The following is an 18,343-nucleotide window of genomic DNA, read 5'->3' as shown; positions in this document are numbered from 1 at the left end:
GAATAGTAATGACTTGAATGCAGTGGCATATGTCTGTATATTGACTGAAAAACTAAACATAACTGTATTACAAGGTTTTGTTCAGTTTTTTATGAGCTGTTCAGATCAAAATGACAGTTTCATATTACAGTTTGTTTACTGGTGGTTGTTAAACAAAATTTGCCAGGTGCTACTCTTCCTTTTTTCAATTATATGACAACAGAAGCATAAAGTATATACAATAAAAAAAAATCGATTCATTGACTTTAAACTCTTATTTATCATATATATAAATTTCAAGATTGTTATAATTTAATCAAAGTAGATTGATATGATTCACTTAACATCATAATCATACTGATGAAGGATATCTGTTATCCGAAATATTTAAAAATAATTACATTCATAGTTTCCTTTTTTAGTTTCTGGTGTTGTTTTGTAAACTTTTTAGACGTTTATATAATGTATTTGTTATGTACATGTATCGTTACTCGTAACGATACAGTGCCCTCGTGGGAAACATCATATATATAGATTCATGTTTACGGTTACACAAAAGTTATGAAAAGGTGGAACATGCATATTGTCTCGTTTCAAGATCTTTCCATTTCAATTTACCCATAAATGTTAAACAGATATACGGAAAATATGTGTATATCAATGACGCACAATGTATCCTTAATCTAAATGAATTTTCTTTTCAATGTTCAAAATACTACATGTTAAATTGATTTTTTGTTTAATATATAAATATAGGCAAATTTAGAAAATAATAAACCGGTTTTTTTTCTTCTTGTCCTCATTAATCTACTCAGCAGTTTAGATGAAATTTTTAAAACTAGTTAAACGTTATATAGTTTCTGTTTTATATTTCATTTGCATGACTGTTTTTAAAGGTTGACACGTTTATTCACGTTTATAAATGAAGATCATTGCTTCTTATAAGGGTGTGGTTAAGGTGAAATCTTATCTTTAAACGTTTTACGAACGTATTCACTACCAGAAATACTGTAATGGAAAATATCAAATATCACAAATGACCACAGATATGTTACACACTCATGTATACCAATTGAAAATAGACCTTTACCTAATTAAATCCATTGACAGAATAAGAGGTTTTTATTTGTGACATACATTGACTTTAACTGTGCAACCTTACCTTTGATTAAAGAGTACTTTAGCTGTGCAACCTTACCTTTGACTTAGCTATGTCATTGACATGAAGATAGATGAATAAAACTTACCGTAGAAATAAGCTTCTTCTTGGTTTTGGTTGTCATTTGCTGCCGATAAAGTAATATGTTTTAACGTATAAGAAAACCCAATTAGTAAAGTTTGTAATTATTAACAACTAATTTTAAATGACATATGTGCTCCTTTTTTCTTATAAGATTAAATAAAATCTTGATTTGATTAGATTTTTTATAGGTTCAAGATAGGAATGTTAACCTTTTTTCTTATAAGATTAAATAAAATCTTGATTTGATTAGATTTTTTATAGGTTCAAGATAGGAATGTAAACCTTTTTTCTTTATCTCTGTTCAGATAGTAATTTGTCTGAATCAATATATATGTTTAATTTTCTGAAATGAATTACACAGAAGATATTTAAAGTGTTTCAATTGTGGTACCAACAAAAAAAGACCTTTGCATAAGTATACATGAATGAAGGTAGTGATGGTTTTTTTCATCTTATTCGCTGTGTGTAATTCCTATCAAAGCAATATCTATATGTTATTGCAACTGCCTGTACTTTACTTGTAATCAATTTCCAAATCATCAAGTTAAAGTAATAAATGATTTACCACTTAACTATTTGTCTTTCTATCTTTACACAAACTACGATATCTAATATAATTGGTTACATGAATTATCTCTGTGGTAAAGGAAGTAGTGTTCTGACAGGTTTGTATTCAATTGACCCATGAACTGCTGGGATGGAAGTGGCATAAACAAAAACATTGATTACCTTATGAACACACTTTAATTATTGTATTGTCTCTTTTTTTAAACCCAACTGTTAATTTCAAAATCAGTACCTGTGTTTTCTACCTCTTGCGTCAGAACAGGAGAATTTTCGTCTGTAGATACTGTATCCAAAGACATATCTCTATTTTCTAAATATACAGAATCAATATAGAATGTGTATGCTTATCTGTTTTACAACCCGAATTTGAATAACAATAAATTAAGATTTAAAGTAAACAGGAAAGAATACACATAGATATAAGAAGATGCGGTATTAGTGCAATGAGACAACTCTCAATCCATGTCACAATTTTTAAAAGCAAACAATTATAGGTCAAAGTAAGGCCTTCAACACGGAGCCTTAGCTCACACGAAAGAGCAAGCTATAAAGGGTTCCAAAAATTACTAGTGCAAAAGCATTCAACATACATTTATGATACAATAGGTAAAAGTCTACCTTGTGGTAAACATTTTAGTATTCAAGTCCCATCAGCATAAATGTCAAGGAAATTATTGGTAATGTCTGAATAACAATTCTTTTAATTAAGCAAACAAGTTGCAAAAGTATTTTCGTGTGCAACTACATCTTGAATTTATCTGAAATTTAAATGTATTGCTTAATTCAACAATGTACAAGTACACTTGCAAGTCTATAAATGGACTGCACAGATATTATCCGATATGTTTCAATACACCAAACTCAAAATATATGGAGTAGATAAATTTGAATTACGTTTTTGCCAATAACATAATTTTTGTTTAAATAAATTGGATGTTTCAAATAACATCATAGATATCAGAATTTACGTTGTTCATCTTCCAAAAAAACTCATCAGTCACGATTAAATAAAAAATATCAATTAAGGTATTCTGCTACATGTACAAATGTCTGATTATATACCTGCTTTTAACCACGTATAATCGCTTGAAATTTATCATGATTTTGGTTTTGTCATTTAATATTTCCGTTTACGTTCTCGTTTAATATCGACTTGGGACATTGATTTCTATAAAACATATGTGTCGCTTATACATTTATTCAAAAACCTACTGTTTTCTACAGGGTTATCATGATCTTCTGTTGTGCTTGCCTCACAATCAGGGATATCTTGTTGTTCAGACATTCTCTTCGTAATTAATCTGCAAAAGTAGAATTCATTTGAAATAATCCAATCATGCGGATTTTTTATATTAAATCATATCTCTTTAACTATTCCCTCGAAGGAAATAGTAAATATTGTGTGTATGATTCAGTCTGGAACGTGCAAGAAATTACTGGAATCTCTTTAAAACAAATATAGTTGAGACATTTTATTGATTGCTGGCATGAGATAGGGAGATCAAGTAAGACTTGTAGCCAGTAAGGCAAACCTGGATAAACTGATTCAATTGTTGATGTTATGCTTTATTTTGTCTTGTTTGTCTTGATTCAGTCAGGGCTCAGTTTTTCGAGAATTCTAGTTAAAAGCGTAAAACGCAATTTTGCCATTCATTTTATTGTGTGGAGGGTTTTCTGTTAAAATGGATTAAATATCTTCATCTGTTTTTATTGGCAGTACAAAGGGAACATCAATATATTTTTAAAATGAATTAAAAAAGCGTTTTCAATCATTTCTAAATTAATAACGGATTCATAAAAATAACACTCCGAGATCATTTTTGAGAATTTTATGTATAATTTCGCTTTGAATATGTTGATAAAGAGTAAATATTAGAGAAGGAAAGACGAAAGAAAGCTTTGGTCTGATGTAAAATTAATATATAATCGTGGCAAAATCTTATCAAGGTTATGCTAGTCTACAAGGTAATATACATGAATGGTATCAGGGAACAATATATTTTTGTTTGTACTATTAAAATACATGTAATAGATAAAAGTTTACATAACTAATATTATACAACATGCGAAACGTATCACAACCTGTTCTATTTCTGCAACAATACAAACGTTTTGTTATCGTTTTGTAAGATCGATGAAAATAGTTTTGAAGTGCCCAGTATCAATCACTAAACAACATATAATTATCGTTAATATTTACTGAAACTTCGCCTTAATTTTGGGTTTTTTAATCATGCCTGTAAAGTCTCTAAGTTTAGATGAGATAAAACATACTGTTATTAACTCGTTGTTTAAAAGTGTTTAAATGTGTGCGCTATTGATGCTTTTGGTGTAGATGAAACGTTTGACCAACAAAGTTTGATATTATAAATCGTTCGAACGTTTTCATTCGCATGTTTGTTTTAGGTCCAAAATGCATTTACTGTCCACATAGAAATTGCTATCGTTAAGCAAAAATACATTAAAACTAGAGGCTCCAATTAGCCTGTGTCGCTCACATGATATTTTTATTTACAATTGATGCATGAAATAATTCAACCGTTATATTTTTGCTATAGTTTCAGAGAAAAAAAGTCAAAAACTGCATGTTTCCCCTATGTTCTATGTTTAGCCATGTCGGCCATGTTTGTTGGCAGGCAGGGTCATTGGACACATTTTTAAAAATTAAATACCCTAATGCTTATTTGTGGCCAAGTTTATTTAAATTTATCTCAGTTGTTTCAGGAGAAGACTTTGTAAAAGATTACAAAAATTTACGAAATATTGTAAAATTTGACTTTAAAGGACAATAACTCCTAATGAGGTCAATTGACTATTTTGTTCTTGTTGACTTATTTGTAGATCTTACTTTGCTGAACATTATTGCTGTTTACAGTTTATCTCTATCTATAATAATAATCAAAATAATAACTAAGACCAACAAAATTTCCTTAAAATTACTTATTCAGGGGCAGCAACCTAACAACAGTATGTCTGATTTGTCTGAAAATTTTAGAACAAATATATCTTAGCCTGATGAACATTTTTATCTATGTCAAATTTGCTCTAAATGCTTTAGTTTTAGAGATATAAGCCAAAAACTGCATTTTACCCCTATGTTCTATTTTTAGCTATGTCGGCCATGTTGGTTGGCTGGTGGGTTCATCGGACACATTTTTTTAAAACAAGATACCCTAATAATGATTGTGACCAAGTTGGGTTGAATTTGTCTCAGTAGTTTTAAAGGAGAAGATTTTTGTAAGATTACAAAAATTTACAAAACATTGTTAAAAATTGAATATAAAGGGCAATAGCTCCTTAAGGGGTCAATTGACCATTTTGATCATGTTGATTTATTTGTAGATCTTACTTTGGTGAACATAATTGCTGTTTACAGTTTATCTCTATCCATAAAAATATTCAAGATAATAACAAAAAAACTGCAAACTTTCATTAAAATAACCAATTCCGGGGCAGCAACCAAACAACGGGTTATCCGATTCGTCTGAAAATTTCAGGGCGGATAGATCTTAACCTGATGAACAATTTTACACCAGTCAGATTTGCTCTAAATGCTTTGGCTTCAGAGATATAAGCCAAAATCTATATTTTACCCCTATGTTCTATTTTTAGCCATAGCGGCCAGCTTGGTTAGTTGGCCGGGTCATCGGACACATTTTTTAAAATAGATACCCCAATGATGATTGTGGCCAAGTTTTGTTAAATTTCGCCCACTAGTTTCAGAGGAGAAGATTTTTGTAAAAGTTAACAGACGACGACGGACGACAGACGACGACGGACGACGGACGCCAAGTGATGAGAAAAGCTCACTTGGCCCTTTGGGCCATGTGAGCTTAAAATGAATCAACATACGAAAACCACTTCACAGATAACTGAATATAAAGCTGCAAGAACCAAAAAGAAAACTGGGGATAAAAATGCAGTTTAGAAATATCAGTAGTTTTTTTTATTAAACATGAAGGTTGAACATGAACAGGTTTTCTGGACGGTTCATGCATAGGTTAGTTCTCGATAAAAAAAAATGCCAACTCAACAAATGAAAAAAATACAACCTACCCAAGATGTAGATAAAGGCAACAGTAGTATACCGCTGTTCGAAACTCATAAATCGATAGAGATAAAAACAAATCCGGGTTTCAAACTAAAACTGAGGGAAACGCATCAAATATAAGAGGAGAACAACGACACAACAAAAACACAACATTAAAATGTAACACACACAGAAACGAACTATAATATAACAATGGCCATTTTCCTGACTTGGTACAGGACATTTTAAGAAATGGTGGGTTGAACCTGGTTTTGTGGCATGCCATACCTCCCGCTTTAACGACAACATCACATGACAGGACCACAATACAAATAAATGGGAGAACATATAGGACAAAGAAACACACAAATAATAGCTAACAAAAGGTACTAGGATTAAAATTCAATACGCCAGACGTGCGACTCGTCCAAACAAGACCATCCAGTGACGCTCAGATGAAAAAAGCTTGAAAGCCAAAACAAGTACAAAGCCGAAGAGCACCGAGGACCAAAACTTCCAAAAAGTTGCGCCTAACACGGCCAGGGTTTTCTGCCTGGGACAAGAACATCCTTATTATTTAGAATAATTTATAATTTTGCAAAAAAGTAAATTTTATAAAATTACTATATAATAGATATACATGATAAAACCGAAGTGGGGACTAACTACAGAATAAAAACGGATACATTACATAAAACAAATTATTCCAACATATAAAAATACACAGCCGAGTTAGCCAAAGCATCAACGCACAAAGTGACGTCACATTTGAAATTCTAAAAAAAAACACACAAAGTGACGTCACATTTGAATAATGAATCTAGTGGTTTAACAGCAAGAACTACCAAACAGTTGGAAAGTGCGTTGTTCGTCTGATCAATAGGAAGTATATAAACAATGAAAAAAAAACCGACAACAAGTACTGAGTTAAGAGTATAAATGTACGCATTCACTGAAAGCTTAACACATTTATCACTGAATAAGAGGAATCTGAAATAAACCAGTTAAATTTAGACAATAAATATGAAGATTTTGTTAAAATTGTACACACTGAAATGGATTTAAATTTAAATAAACGTAAAACTAATATATATGACCGTATCAAACAAATATAAAGTGGAAATTAAAAGGGATACAGAACACCTCAGGGAGTTAACTCTTTAAAATTCAGCTGAAAATTTTTACCACCTGTAGTATTACTAAACAAAATTCCAGCTTTTCAATGATCAGAATTAGTATTTGGTTTGTCAAACTTCTACGTAACGAAAAATGAAAAGTCGGTTATCATATTGAAAAGTTCAAATTATCAAACAAATGAATGCAGAATACATTGAATAAGAACTCATTTAGATAAGGAATATATGTTAAGATATAAATGAAACAAACGAAACAATAACAGATAAACCAGTGCATAATTTTGAATATAATATCATCATTATTATAGTAGTTTTTTTCGGTGTGGTCCTTCTCCGAGTAAGATGTTTTATAACATACAAAATCAAGAACGGCATTTCAGTGATTACAAGTTTTGTACAACACAACCTTTGTAATAAGAAGGTATAGTAGATCTTTCAATTCACCATAAGAATAAGCATTGTGGAATTAAAAGATTTGATATAACTTCAGAATTTATGTTGTGAATATATCTTTTTAATCTTTAAAATTATATGAATCCACATAATTTACCTACGTCATCCCGTTTCCGGGACCAGATGAGATGTTCGTGCGCATGTGTAGCTTCAGTTCGTAGCTTTATTTCATAGAAGGCAGACGTGGTCTGTATTTGTAGCTTCTATAACGAAATATTTTATTACTATAACGACGAGGTAGTTATTATTTATTGTTTAATCAAGTAAATAAACTCGAGGGGTTTATTATTTATTTATTTTTCTCTGTTGTAAATTTACGGTAATTAGACCGATTTACGGCAGTTGATATTTTTTAGTAACAATGGCGGACGCCATGCTCTTTACAACTGATGCAAAATCTTTGAAGAAAGGTTCTAGTGCTTCAAATGAGGCAAAAGGAAAAAACCCTAAAAGAAAAGCATCCGGAGATGATTCTCGTTTCAAGAATGACGATACAAGTAGTAGTAATGGGGCAAAGATTGTCAGCTCTGGCGAGGCCGGAACTGTTACTTCACGACAAAAAGGTTTTAGTCAAAATACTAGCGAAGCTAGCAAAGAGCCCACTTTAGCTGATGTTTTTTCAGTCCTGAAAAATATACAGCAAGAACAGAGTTCACAAAAAACTGATTTCGTGTCTCTCAAGTCTATGGTAGACGAGTTGTATTTTGCTGAGCCTGAGGGTTACGATGAGAGCCAGGGTGCAGACCCTGAAGGAGCTTATGATGAAAATAATAATCATGACAATAATGATCATGTTGTAGATGCTGAGGTTGCTGAACCTACAGCTAAAATACAAAAAAACTGTAGACAAAGAGGGTGACAATGTTTTTAAAGCTGCTGCACAAGCTTACAGGTCTAAAGATAATGTAGATACAAGTGTAGATGACACATTAGCTGATACTGTTAATGAATTTTTCCGTGAGGGAATTTCTGATGAAAAATAAAATGAACTGATGAAATCAGTGGCTAGACCAGAGAATTGTGTATCTCTTACAAGAACTAGAGTTAATCAGCTTATTTGGGATTTACTCTCTCCTCAAACAAGGTCCTTTGACTCGGTTATACAACAGCATCAAGAAACTGTTGTAAAAGCATCTTGTAACATTACAAAATAATTAAACATGCTGTGTAAGCTAAAACCTGACTTGGGTGACGATATCGATTGTCAACAAAAAATGCAGTCTTGCATAGATTTGGGGATTGATTTGTTAGCTTTACTGTCACAATATAACAAGATGACGAATGTAAAGAGAAAGGAATATCAAAGATTTGATTTAAGTCCTGAATATCATCACTTGAGTTCACCCTCAATTCCTTTCACTGACATGCTTTATGGTGACAATTTCCATCAATAGTCAAAAGAAATTCAAGATATGAACAGACTTGGTCGTAATTTAAATAATAACAATTATGCAAGAGGTATAGGAAATGGTTTTTCTCGAGGAGGTAGTTTTGGTAGAGGACGAGGTTTTGGTAGAGGCCGTGTAGGCTCTCGTCGTGGTGGATACAGAGGAAGTCGTGGCCGTGGTAACAGTGGTAGAGGCCAGTATTCAGATGATCAAGGTGCTTCCAAAAACTTGAGAGGTGTTCCAAGTTTCCTGAGGAAGTCAATTATGCTAAACAGGTAAGTTTAGCAATTGTCTCTGATATCAAAACTTTTACAGCAGGTAGATTGAAAAATTATGTTGAAAACTGGCAAAAAATTACTTCTGATAAATTTATTTTGGATACAGTTGAACACTGTCACCTTGAATTTATTGATAATTCAATACCCACTCAAAGTCTCACACCATATCAAAGAATTTTTGATAAAGGCCAAGAAAAAATTATAAATGACGAGATAGAAAATTTGAAAAATTTGGGTGTAATAGTGGAAGTTAATTTTGATACAGACCAATATATCTCTCCAATTTTTACAGTTCCAAAGAAAAATACAAATGAGCACAGAGTGATTCTTAATTTAAAAGAGTTGAATAAATTTATTATTCCCCATCATTTCAAGATGGATACTTTTGAAATGGCTTTAAAATTGGTGAAACCAAATTGTTTTTTTTCAGTTCAATTGATTTGCGTCATGCATATTATTCTGTTCCTATAGCAGAGGAACATCAGAAACTATTACGTTTTATATGGAAAAACAATATTTTACAATATACTTGTTTACCAAATGGTTTGCCAACTTTACAAAGTTAATGAAGCCTGTTTTTGCAACTTTACGGCAATTTGGTTATATGAATGTAGCTTATATTGATGACTCTCTTTTGCTTGGAGATACTGAAGATGAGTGCATAGAAAATGTACAAAATACTAATGATTTAATGGAGTGGCTTGGTTTTATAATTCATGAAAGAAAATCTGTTTTCAAGCATGCCAAACAAATTGTTTTTTAGGCAATATTATTGATTCTGTATCTATGACAGTTGTGTTGCCAAAAGTAGCAAAAATTGTATTAGAATGTCAGAATCTGATCAAGAATAATACAGCTAGTATAAGATTAGTTGCCCATGTTAAAGGCTTGTTAATATCCACTCTTTCAGCTGTGGATTTTGGTCATTTATATTACAGAAATTTAGAAATTGAAAAGATTTAGGCTTTAAAATTGTCATTTGGAAATTTTGATCAAAATATGACTATAACATCTGTCATTAAAGCAGATTTAAAATGGTGGGTTGAAAACGTACATTGTCAGAAAAGAGTCATTAATAGGAAAAATCCAGATTTTTCTATGACAACTGACGCCTCATTAAAAGGCTGGGGTGCTTTATTTAAAGACCAAAAAATTCAAGGAAGATGAAATGATGTTGAACAAACTTATCACATAAATGTTCTGGAATTGTTAGCCATTTCTTATACTCTGAAGGCTTTTTGTAAAAACTATTCAGATATACATGTGAAGATTTTTTGTGACAATTCTAGTGCAATTGCATATGTAAACAATATGGGTGGTATAAGATCCATGCAAATGAATGAAATAACCAAACTTTTGTGGGTCTGGTGTATTGAAAGAAATATATGGATTTCAGTAGAACATATTCCTGGTAAATTTAATGCTGCAGATGTTGAATCAAGAAAAATTGATGATCATTTAGAGTGGATGCTTGATAAACAAGTTTTCCATAAATTAGTGGACATTTGGGGTACTCCAGGCCATGATTTATTTGCCTCTAGAATAAATTGTCAAGTTGAGAGTTTCTCGTCGTGGAAACCTGACCCTGAGGCAGTATTTGTAAATGCTTTTAGTATTTTTTGGTCTGATGAGGTATCTTTTTCACCCTTTTTCTCAAATTAGTAGATATCTACAGTTCAGAAAGACAGTGCAGAGGTTCTGATGATTGTACCATTATGGCCGACTCAGACATGGTACCCAGTACTACTAGAAATGTTGATAGATTTTCCAAAAATGTTGCCTCGAAAGAAAAGACTGCTGTCCATTCCAGGAACGGAAAAGATTCATCCTCTTCACAATCAGTTAAAGTTTCTTGCTTGTCGGTTATCAGGAAAAATTTGGAAAACCAAGGCATTTCAGACAAGGCTTCCTAAATCATTTTGGCATCTTGGCGAGACAGTACGAAAAAGCAATACTCAACTTATGTCAAGCAATGGTTCCGTTGCTGTAGTAAAAGGAAAATTGATACACTTCAACCAGCTTTAAATGAAGTCTTAGATATTTTAACAGTGCTTTTTGATAAAGGATTAAGTTATAGTACGATAAATTGTGCAAGATCTGCTTTGTCAGCCTTAGGAATAATGTTTAATGGAGTGACAGTTGGCTCTAACGCTACAATCATCAGATTTTTGAAAGGTGTATATAATTTGCGACCTTCAGAACCTAGATATAGTGAAACTTAGGACGTATCTAAAGTTTTAATTTTTTACGGAAGTTATCTCCCGTAAAATATATTTCGTTGAAAGATTTAACATTGAAGTTAGTAATGTTAATTGTTTTATCCACGGCTTGTAGGACACAGTCGTTATTTTTGCTATGTTTAGACAATTTAGTAAAAGGAAAGGATAGTTATACCTTGTTTTATTCAGGTTTATTGAAACAGAATAGACCTGGGTTTAATGTACATTTTGTTGAACTTTTTGCCTATCCTCCAGATAGGAGATTGTGTGTTTTTACTGTTTTAAAAGAATATTTGATGAGAACAGTTAAAGCTCGCGGTAATAGTCAGAAGCTTTTTATAAGTTATGTGAAACCGTTTAAACCAGTCTCAAGAGAAACAATTAGCAGTTGGGTCAAAACTGTTATTTCCAAATCAGGAATAAATTTTAATTCATATTCTTCACATAGCACGAGATCAGCTATTGTTTCTAAGGCTTTTCATAATCTGATTCCTGTGGAATGTATTTTACGAAGAGCTGGTTGGACCAGTGAAAAGACTTTTGCTAAATTTTATAAGAAGCCGATCGAGTCAGATGAACAAAGTTTTCAGAGAGCTGTTCTGAGTACATAGAACTTTATTTGTAAAATTAACTTTGTATATAGGAGGGATATATTTTTTTTTTGGAGGTTTTTTAATATAACTTTTTGACTTATCTCAGGGCTTGTGCTCTTTGAAGTCTCATCTGGTCCCGGAAACGGGACGACGTAGTTAAATTCCAAAACTAAACGAGACTTACCTTGGTAAAAGTTGAAGTTCAGTTGGAATTTAACGTAGTCATCTTTAGTTGTAGGGATCAGATGCCCTCCCGATATCCCTCCCCTTTTTTGTGATGTTGTACTTAGTACTTTTGTATGCACAAACCCTTCGACTTTGAAGACTGAAGCTACACATGCGCACGAACATCTCATCTGATCCCCACAACTAAAGATGACTACGTTAAATTCCAACTGAACTTCAACTTTTACCAAGGTAAGTCTCGTTTAGTTTTGGCATTATGATTGACCCCGATAGTTTATCACAATATTTCTGAACGCCGTCTTTTTTCAGACGTTTGACTTTGATTGTTAATACTGTATATGTTTGAAAGTCGGTTCTTGTCAAGGTTGTTGATTTGGTATTTGTGTGGTGCAATCTATTTCACTTGGTAACCTGTTATACTTTTTATGTAATATTAGTTATGAATGATATCAATGTTTAACGTAGTTTTCAAACGTTTGCTTTATATTAAAATGTCACAGAAAGACGGATTTTGAACTTAGATAAGCATCATTACAGGCGCAACATACGGAGCAGATTCTGCTTATTATTTCCGGGTTTCCTGTCCAGTATTTTTAAACAGAAACAAATATTAATTGGTGCAGAACGGATCTTTTCACTTTCTCTAATTTAAGAAAGATTATCTCAGTCCAAATATGAGCCAATTGCCTATTTTAAGCGATGACCGATTTGATAAAATATGTATAAACTATTTAAATCATGATAATGCATTTGAATGGAACATGTGAAAATGTATGTTACTTTATAAATTAAATAACGGAATTCGTATGAATTTCTTAAAAATTACCACAAAAAGATTTTAAATTACATGATTTTGTCCAAGTTTTCATAATGAAAGAACAAAATTTACATAGTTACTAATAAAAACCTTGCATGATAAAACCCCACCTAACTATTCCCCCTTTTTAGTAATTTATCAAGATTTAACCAGTAAAATAAACCTCTTTTTTGTTTGCCTTTCATATTTACTTTATCAAATATATGCATTGAACTGAAAGCCTCACAAAAAAATGTTCCCGTTGAGAACATCACGAACATTCAATGCTAAATTAAAGAATTAATACAACCCCCCCCCCCCCCCCCCCTCCCCCCAATTAATTCCCCGCCATCTACAAGCAGTTATCAACCATCTTTAAAAGTTTAAAGTAAGTAAAAAGTTAAATTTAATTACAAACGTACCTTGTGCTCCCAAAGAAATTCGTATATTGATATCAAACATAAATTTCCACAGGTTGCAGTTTAATTTATCTTTTTTAAGTTCATATATCGATTTTTTAAAACATTGCATTTCTGTTTGTTGTTGTTAGGAAGATTAGAACATGTCCATAGATACTGCATGTTAATGTTTACACATTATGGTGTCCTTTAGATGATTTCTTGTAGATTTGTTTAAGTGTTTCCACGTGTATTGTATTTTTATCAAATAAAACAGTTTGTTTAGAAAAAAAAATAAAATACATATTTGTTTTAAACAAAACTTGCCTTTATAGTAATCTTTCTGATTAATTGCGCCAAATACGACTAACGGTACGGAAAATCAAGCAATATAACGAAAACTCCAAAGGTAAAGAAACCAGACTTACATATTGCAATAAATTGTTTCCAGTCCCTTAGATAAAAACAGAATACTATTAACTATATTTCAGATATCTAGCCTATATCAAAACTTAAAGGTTGGGATGATTTATCCTCTCTTCATGGAAATGCAATGCTGGCCCAGGGAACTAAGTAGCTTGCAATATTGTTTTATATGCATGACTTATTATTTATCAAATGCCGAGTTCACAACTTTAATTTCTAAAATAAATCGCGAGTAAGTACATCTTAGAAATTCAAACCATCGTCCTTTTCGTATTTTGTAGTATTTATGAAAATCAAGAGAACGATTAAAAGTCTTACGTCATTCTACTATATACACAAACAGTCCTTAAAAGAAGAACTATATATAACCGGATATAATTCTGCATCGAGAGATTCCTGCAGGGAGGGCATGTTTTTCTAATGAATTCATGTACAACTTTCTTAAAGACAAAACGAAAAAAACAACATCTTGTCAAGTTCTGTAACTTCAATTTCTTACCTCTATTCAATCGTATGGCGTAAATATATCTATTTTGATACGTTACGATCGTGATATAAATGTATGGACAAACGTCAAAACCACCGTCGTGTTTCCGACAAAAAAACTTATTCAATGATGAGGAACAATATAACATGAATATTGATTGTTTTTGTAAGCGGTCTAACTAACTCTAAAGAATAAAGACTTTTACAAGCATCACTTCAGATATTGTCTGTCTCTTTTTTTTTTGACTTTTTATTGACGCTCATTTATGCGATGGAACGATGAGATCAGGGATATTTTTTTTGGATTACATATATAAAATAACAGCAGTTGCTTACCGATGTCCAAACCTCATAAATACTTTTAAAAAGAGACAAATCAGATCACAGACATAAATTGAGGGAATCGAATGAACACGATGAACACAAAAGGGAACGCGACCGGATGCGTCGAAGGGTGTAGCGTCTCTTACTGTGCTAGCATCTTTATTTATTTGAAATAGCACTCAGGTGAAATATCACAATCTGGAATACGACACAATCGGAACAACTATAGGTAGGGCAAGTATACTGGTATCCTACGGTATGACACCGCTAGTCAGTTTAGACACATATACATCTAATTTTATTTTTCCAAAGGAAAACAGTCCAGTTTTTGTATGTTATAAAACTAATCATGGATATATATTTGTTTATGTAAGATAAACAAATAGATATATGTACAAAAGTTTTTTACTAGACGAGTTATCACAAAGCATCACTCGACCAACAAAAACTTTATTCGTATATCGTCTAGTTGTCCGAAAGGTCTAAGTGGTTAGACAAAGTGCAGGCGGAGTTTCCACGATGTCACTGATGCATGAGTTCAAATCCTGTTGATGGAAGAAACAACATTTTGCTGACAGAAATTTGGAGATTTAACATCATTGAGCTAAATTTGAGACGAATCATGTGTAATGTGCGATGTTAGCCTCAAAACCTTGTTATCCCAAGGACAAAGACAGACGTAAAGTTGTCACAAATTCAGATTGATATATGTAGATAAACAGATAGATATGTTTCATCTTTTATGGTTATCATGGTTTGTTTCTAAAAATATCATATTAACAGCCGTCTTCATTTGGTGTTATATGTTATCAAGGACAAGTGCATCTTTTTTTGATAAAATATGTTATCAACGACAAGTGCATCTTTTTATCAACCTTTGATAAAGTGTGTGTCAAAATCCACACAAAAGTTGCATACTTGTAGTTGATCGTTTCATAACAAAAAACAAACAATTTATTTTTTTATTGAAATTGCATAATTGCAAATTGATTTTAGATAAATTATCTTGACCTAACTTGAAGTTAAATTCTTCAAATGTCATTATGATATGTTATTTGAAGTATACAAACAGTATTTAATATAAGTTATAAAGAAAGAAAATTCTCAATAAATCATGATCTTTGAGCAGCCTCGTTCAAAGATTTTGTAAATTGCAATCGGTTATACTTTGTTTTTTTTATGGCTGTGTTATCTAAGATTGTCATTACCTTTTTGCATGTTTATTAAATTTCAACCATTAATAGACATTTAATCTATGATAACAATGATCTTTCAGGTTAACTTAGAATGTGTATTTATACAAATAATATTAACTGGTCTAAAAGGTACGATAAAATACAGATTTAGCATTGCTTCAACTATTTATGTCCTGGGTTATCCCCGTCATATGTATAGCGTTTTGATGCGTTTGGTGCCATACAAAGACTGTTCTGTTCATCTGTTCGTCGATTCGGAAGTAAAAGCTTATAACATTTGTGTCAAAAGTTTATATACTTAAGTAACATCTTGTTAGAGTTTTAGAATCCTTACCGATTGCCTACTTTTAAGGAGTAATGTCTATCTGTGTGTTTGCGTGATTGATTGGTCTTGTAAGTGGTCTTACGTATACAATTCTTGCAAGACATTATGAAAATTGTATAACAACGGTGCATTTGAGCAATGTATATACTGAATTCGATTTTCAGTGCCGATCAACTATCTTTAGTGAAGTAAAGTCGCTTTTAAATATAATACGTATTGAAAGTAGCTTTGTCAGCACCTCCAAGCCTATATTTCTGCTAGGTTATTATGAAATTTGAATGAAAGATTTTTATTAAATCACAACTGACCAATTTTTTGATCAATAGAAAAGTCTCTTAGAAATGCAAGTTATATAAAATATTTAATACTCGAAATGACTAAAATCCATGCGGTGTACTTATCTATTACAGGACCAGGTAGGACAATCCAGATGGAATTACTGATTCATAAATATATAAAAATTAAGAAGATGTACTATTATTGCTTATAAAACAATTTTCCACCAGAGACCAAATAACATAAGAGTTAGCAACTATAGGTAAGACCTGTAATAGAAAACGTCGGAGTAAAAATTGGGAAAATTTTGAATGCCACTGGAAAAAGGTTATATTGGATAGGGAGAGAAATATGCCTTGCAACAGGCAACCTACACACACCACCCAAGGAGTCTCTTTTACTCTAATAACTAGAATCATCGGATTTAACGTCCCAATTCTGACCATACGTGGCAGTATACTTCTACATCCCGCACAACCTAAAGGACATTTCAGTTTGGCAAGGATTTTACTGCCGGTATATGTATGTTGCTGAGAAGGTTGTCGTCCGTTAATTTGTATAAACTTCTTGCCAGATACATACGCAGATACATTTAAGAAAAAATGTACATGGTTCGGTAAAACCAAAATCAACACAAATGCAACATGTGTTCTTTTAAACGTTTTTAAGCCAAAATGTTATCCTTAAAAAGAAAAAAAGAAAAAAGGAGCTCTTAGAAAAATTCAAAACGGAAAGTCCCTTATCAAATTGCAAAACCAAAATACCAAACTCATCAAACGAATGAAAAACAACTGACTTGGAAAAGGCATTCCTTATATAGAAAATGGTGGAATAAGCCATTAATAATGATAAGCCGAAACCATTCAACTGTATGACAGTCGCATAACATTCCATTAAAATAACAACAATGTGTGGACAAAACAAACAGACATAATTAATGTACATGTGATATGTAAAATTATCATAAATGGGGGGTACAGCAGTCCACATTGTGTTATAATCTCAATCACTATAAAGCAAACAAAAATGTCAACAAACAAAAAAAATAAAAAAAATAAAATTGCTTATACATTTAGACAAAGCACATAATCAAAAAGGAAAGACAAGAACATAAAAAAATGATGATACAATAACACAATAAGAATATAGACTAAATTTAAATTATTCCATTCCTTTTAGTCTTAAAGATATTATCTTCACTTATCCACTGCGTTAAGTACGGTACTGTTAAAAAAATATCGCTTGCTGTGAATTAAGATCAGATAAGTTTATGTTTAGATTATTCAGTAATTGGTATTTTCCTTTACACATTTACAACATACTGGACTATCTGAAAAACAACTGAACAGTGCCGAATTGACTGTAAGCGAATTGTATGAACAGTACTGAATTCCCCGTTGTGAATAAGTACCAAATTTACTGAAAGAATGGAAATGAAGAATTGATCATTTATTGTTCAGGTTTATTCATTTACAAATGGTATATTGAACCTTGTCAATGTAAAGACTTTATGATTACTGTAATACACTTTTCCATTGTTTCTTATAAAAGTATTAATCCTATGATAAGTCGGTGAAGTCATTATCACGGAAATAGGACGGTTTTCGGTTTCGAGATTACATAATTTTAGACACAGATATTCAGAGATAAACTTGATGAAATCACATGATTTCAAAATTCCAAGGTTGAATTTTAATAAAGATATATAAAAGCAAAATATAATATTGCTTTATTCTCATTGTAACCGATTTTTTTCGGAAAAGAACTGGAAAAACGCCCATGCAAAGTCGGGTTATCTAATGATTTTGAATAGAAAGCACTTTAATAAATTCTAACAAAAATGGTAAGTAAAATTTTGCTATCATCATAGCTTGTAAAATTATGATAATAAATTTTCTAACATTTCATTTTATGTCATACGTGTTTTACTTTGTTCAAGATGATCATAATTTATAATTTTCCTATCCACATTTTATTGGACAAACGAACAGAAATCATGTCTTTAATAATATTTCTTTTCTTGTTTACGTGATTGTCGGTGATG

The 18,343-nt window shown here is 31.8% G+C and overlaps 1 protein-coding gene across 1 annotated transcript in view; it reads right to left on the bottom strand.

The window, feature by feature from the left end:
- LOC127722327 (multiple epidermal growth factor-like domains protein 6) overlaps positions 1 to 3,074 on the bottom strand; it is a 32,003-nt gene extending 28,929 nt beyond the window's left edge. The window contains exon 1 of the mRNA XM_052229215.1: positions 3,002 to 3,074. Coding sequence (XP_052085175.1) covers positions 3,002 to 3,074 — 73 coding nt within the window. The remainder of the gene's footprint in view (positions 1 to 3,001) is intronic.
- Positions 3,075 to 18,343: the final 15,269 nt, after the last annotated feature.

This window comes from Mytilus californianus, unplaced genomic scaffold, assembly GCF_021869535.1.
Source record: "Mytilus californianus isolate M0D057914Y unplaced genomic scaffold, xbMytCali1.0.p SCAF_12, whole genome shotgun sequence".
Taxonomy (NCBI): Eukaryota; Metazoa; Mollusca; class Bivalvia; order Mytilida; family Mytilidae; genus Mytilus; species Mytilus californianus.
The sequence above is the reverse complement of the archived record's forward strand: the minus strand, read 5'-3'. Positions and strand labels throughout refer to the sequence as shown.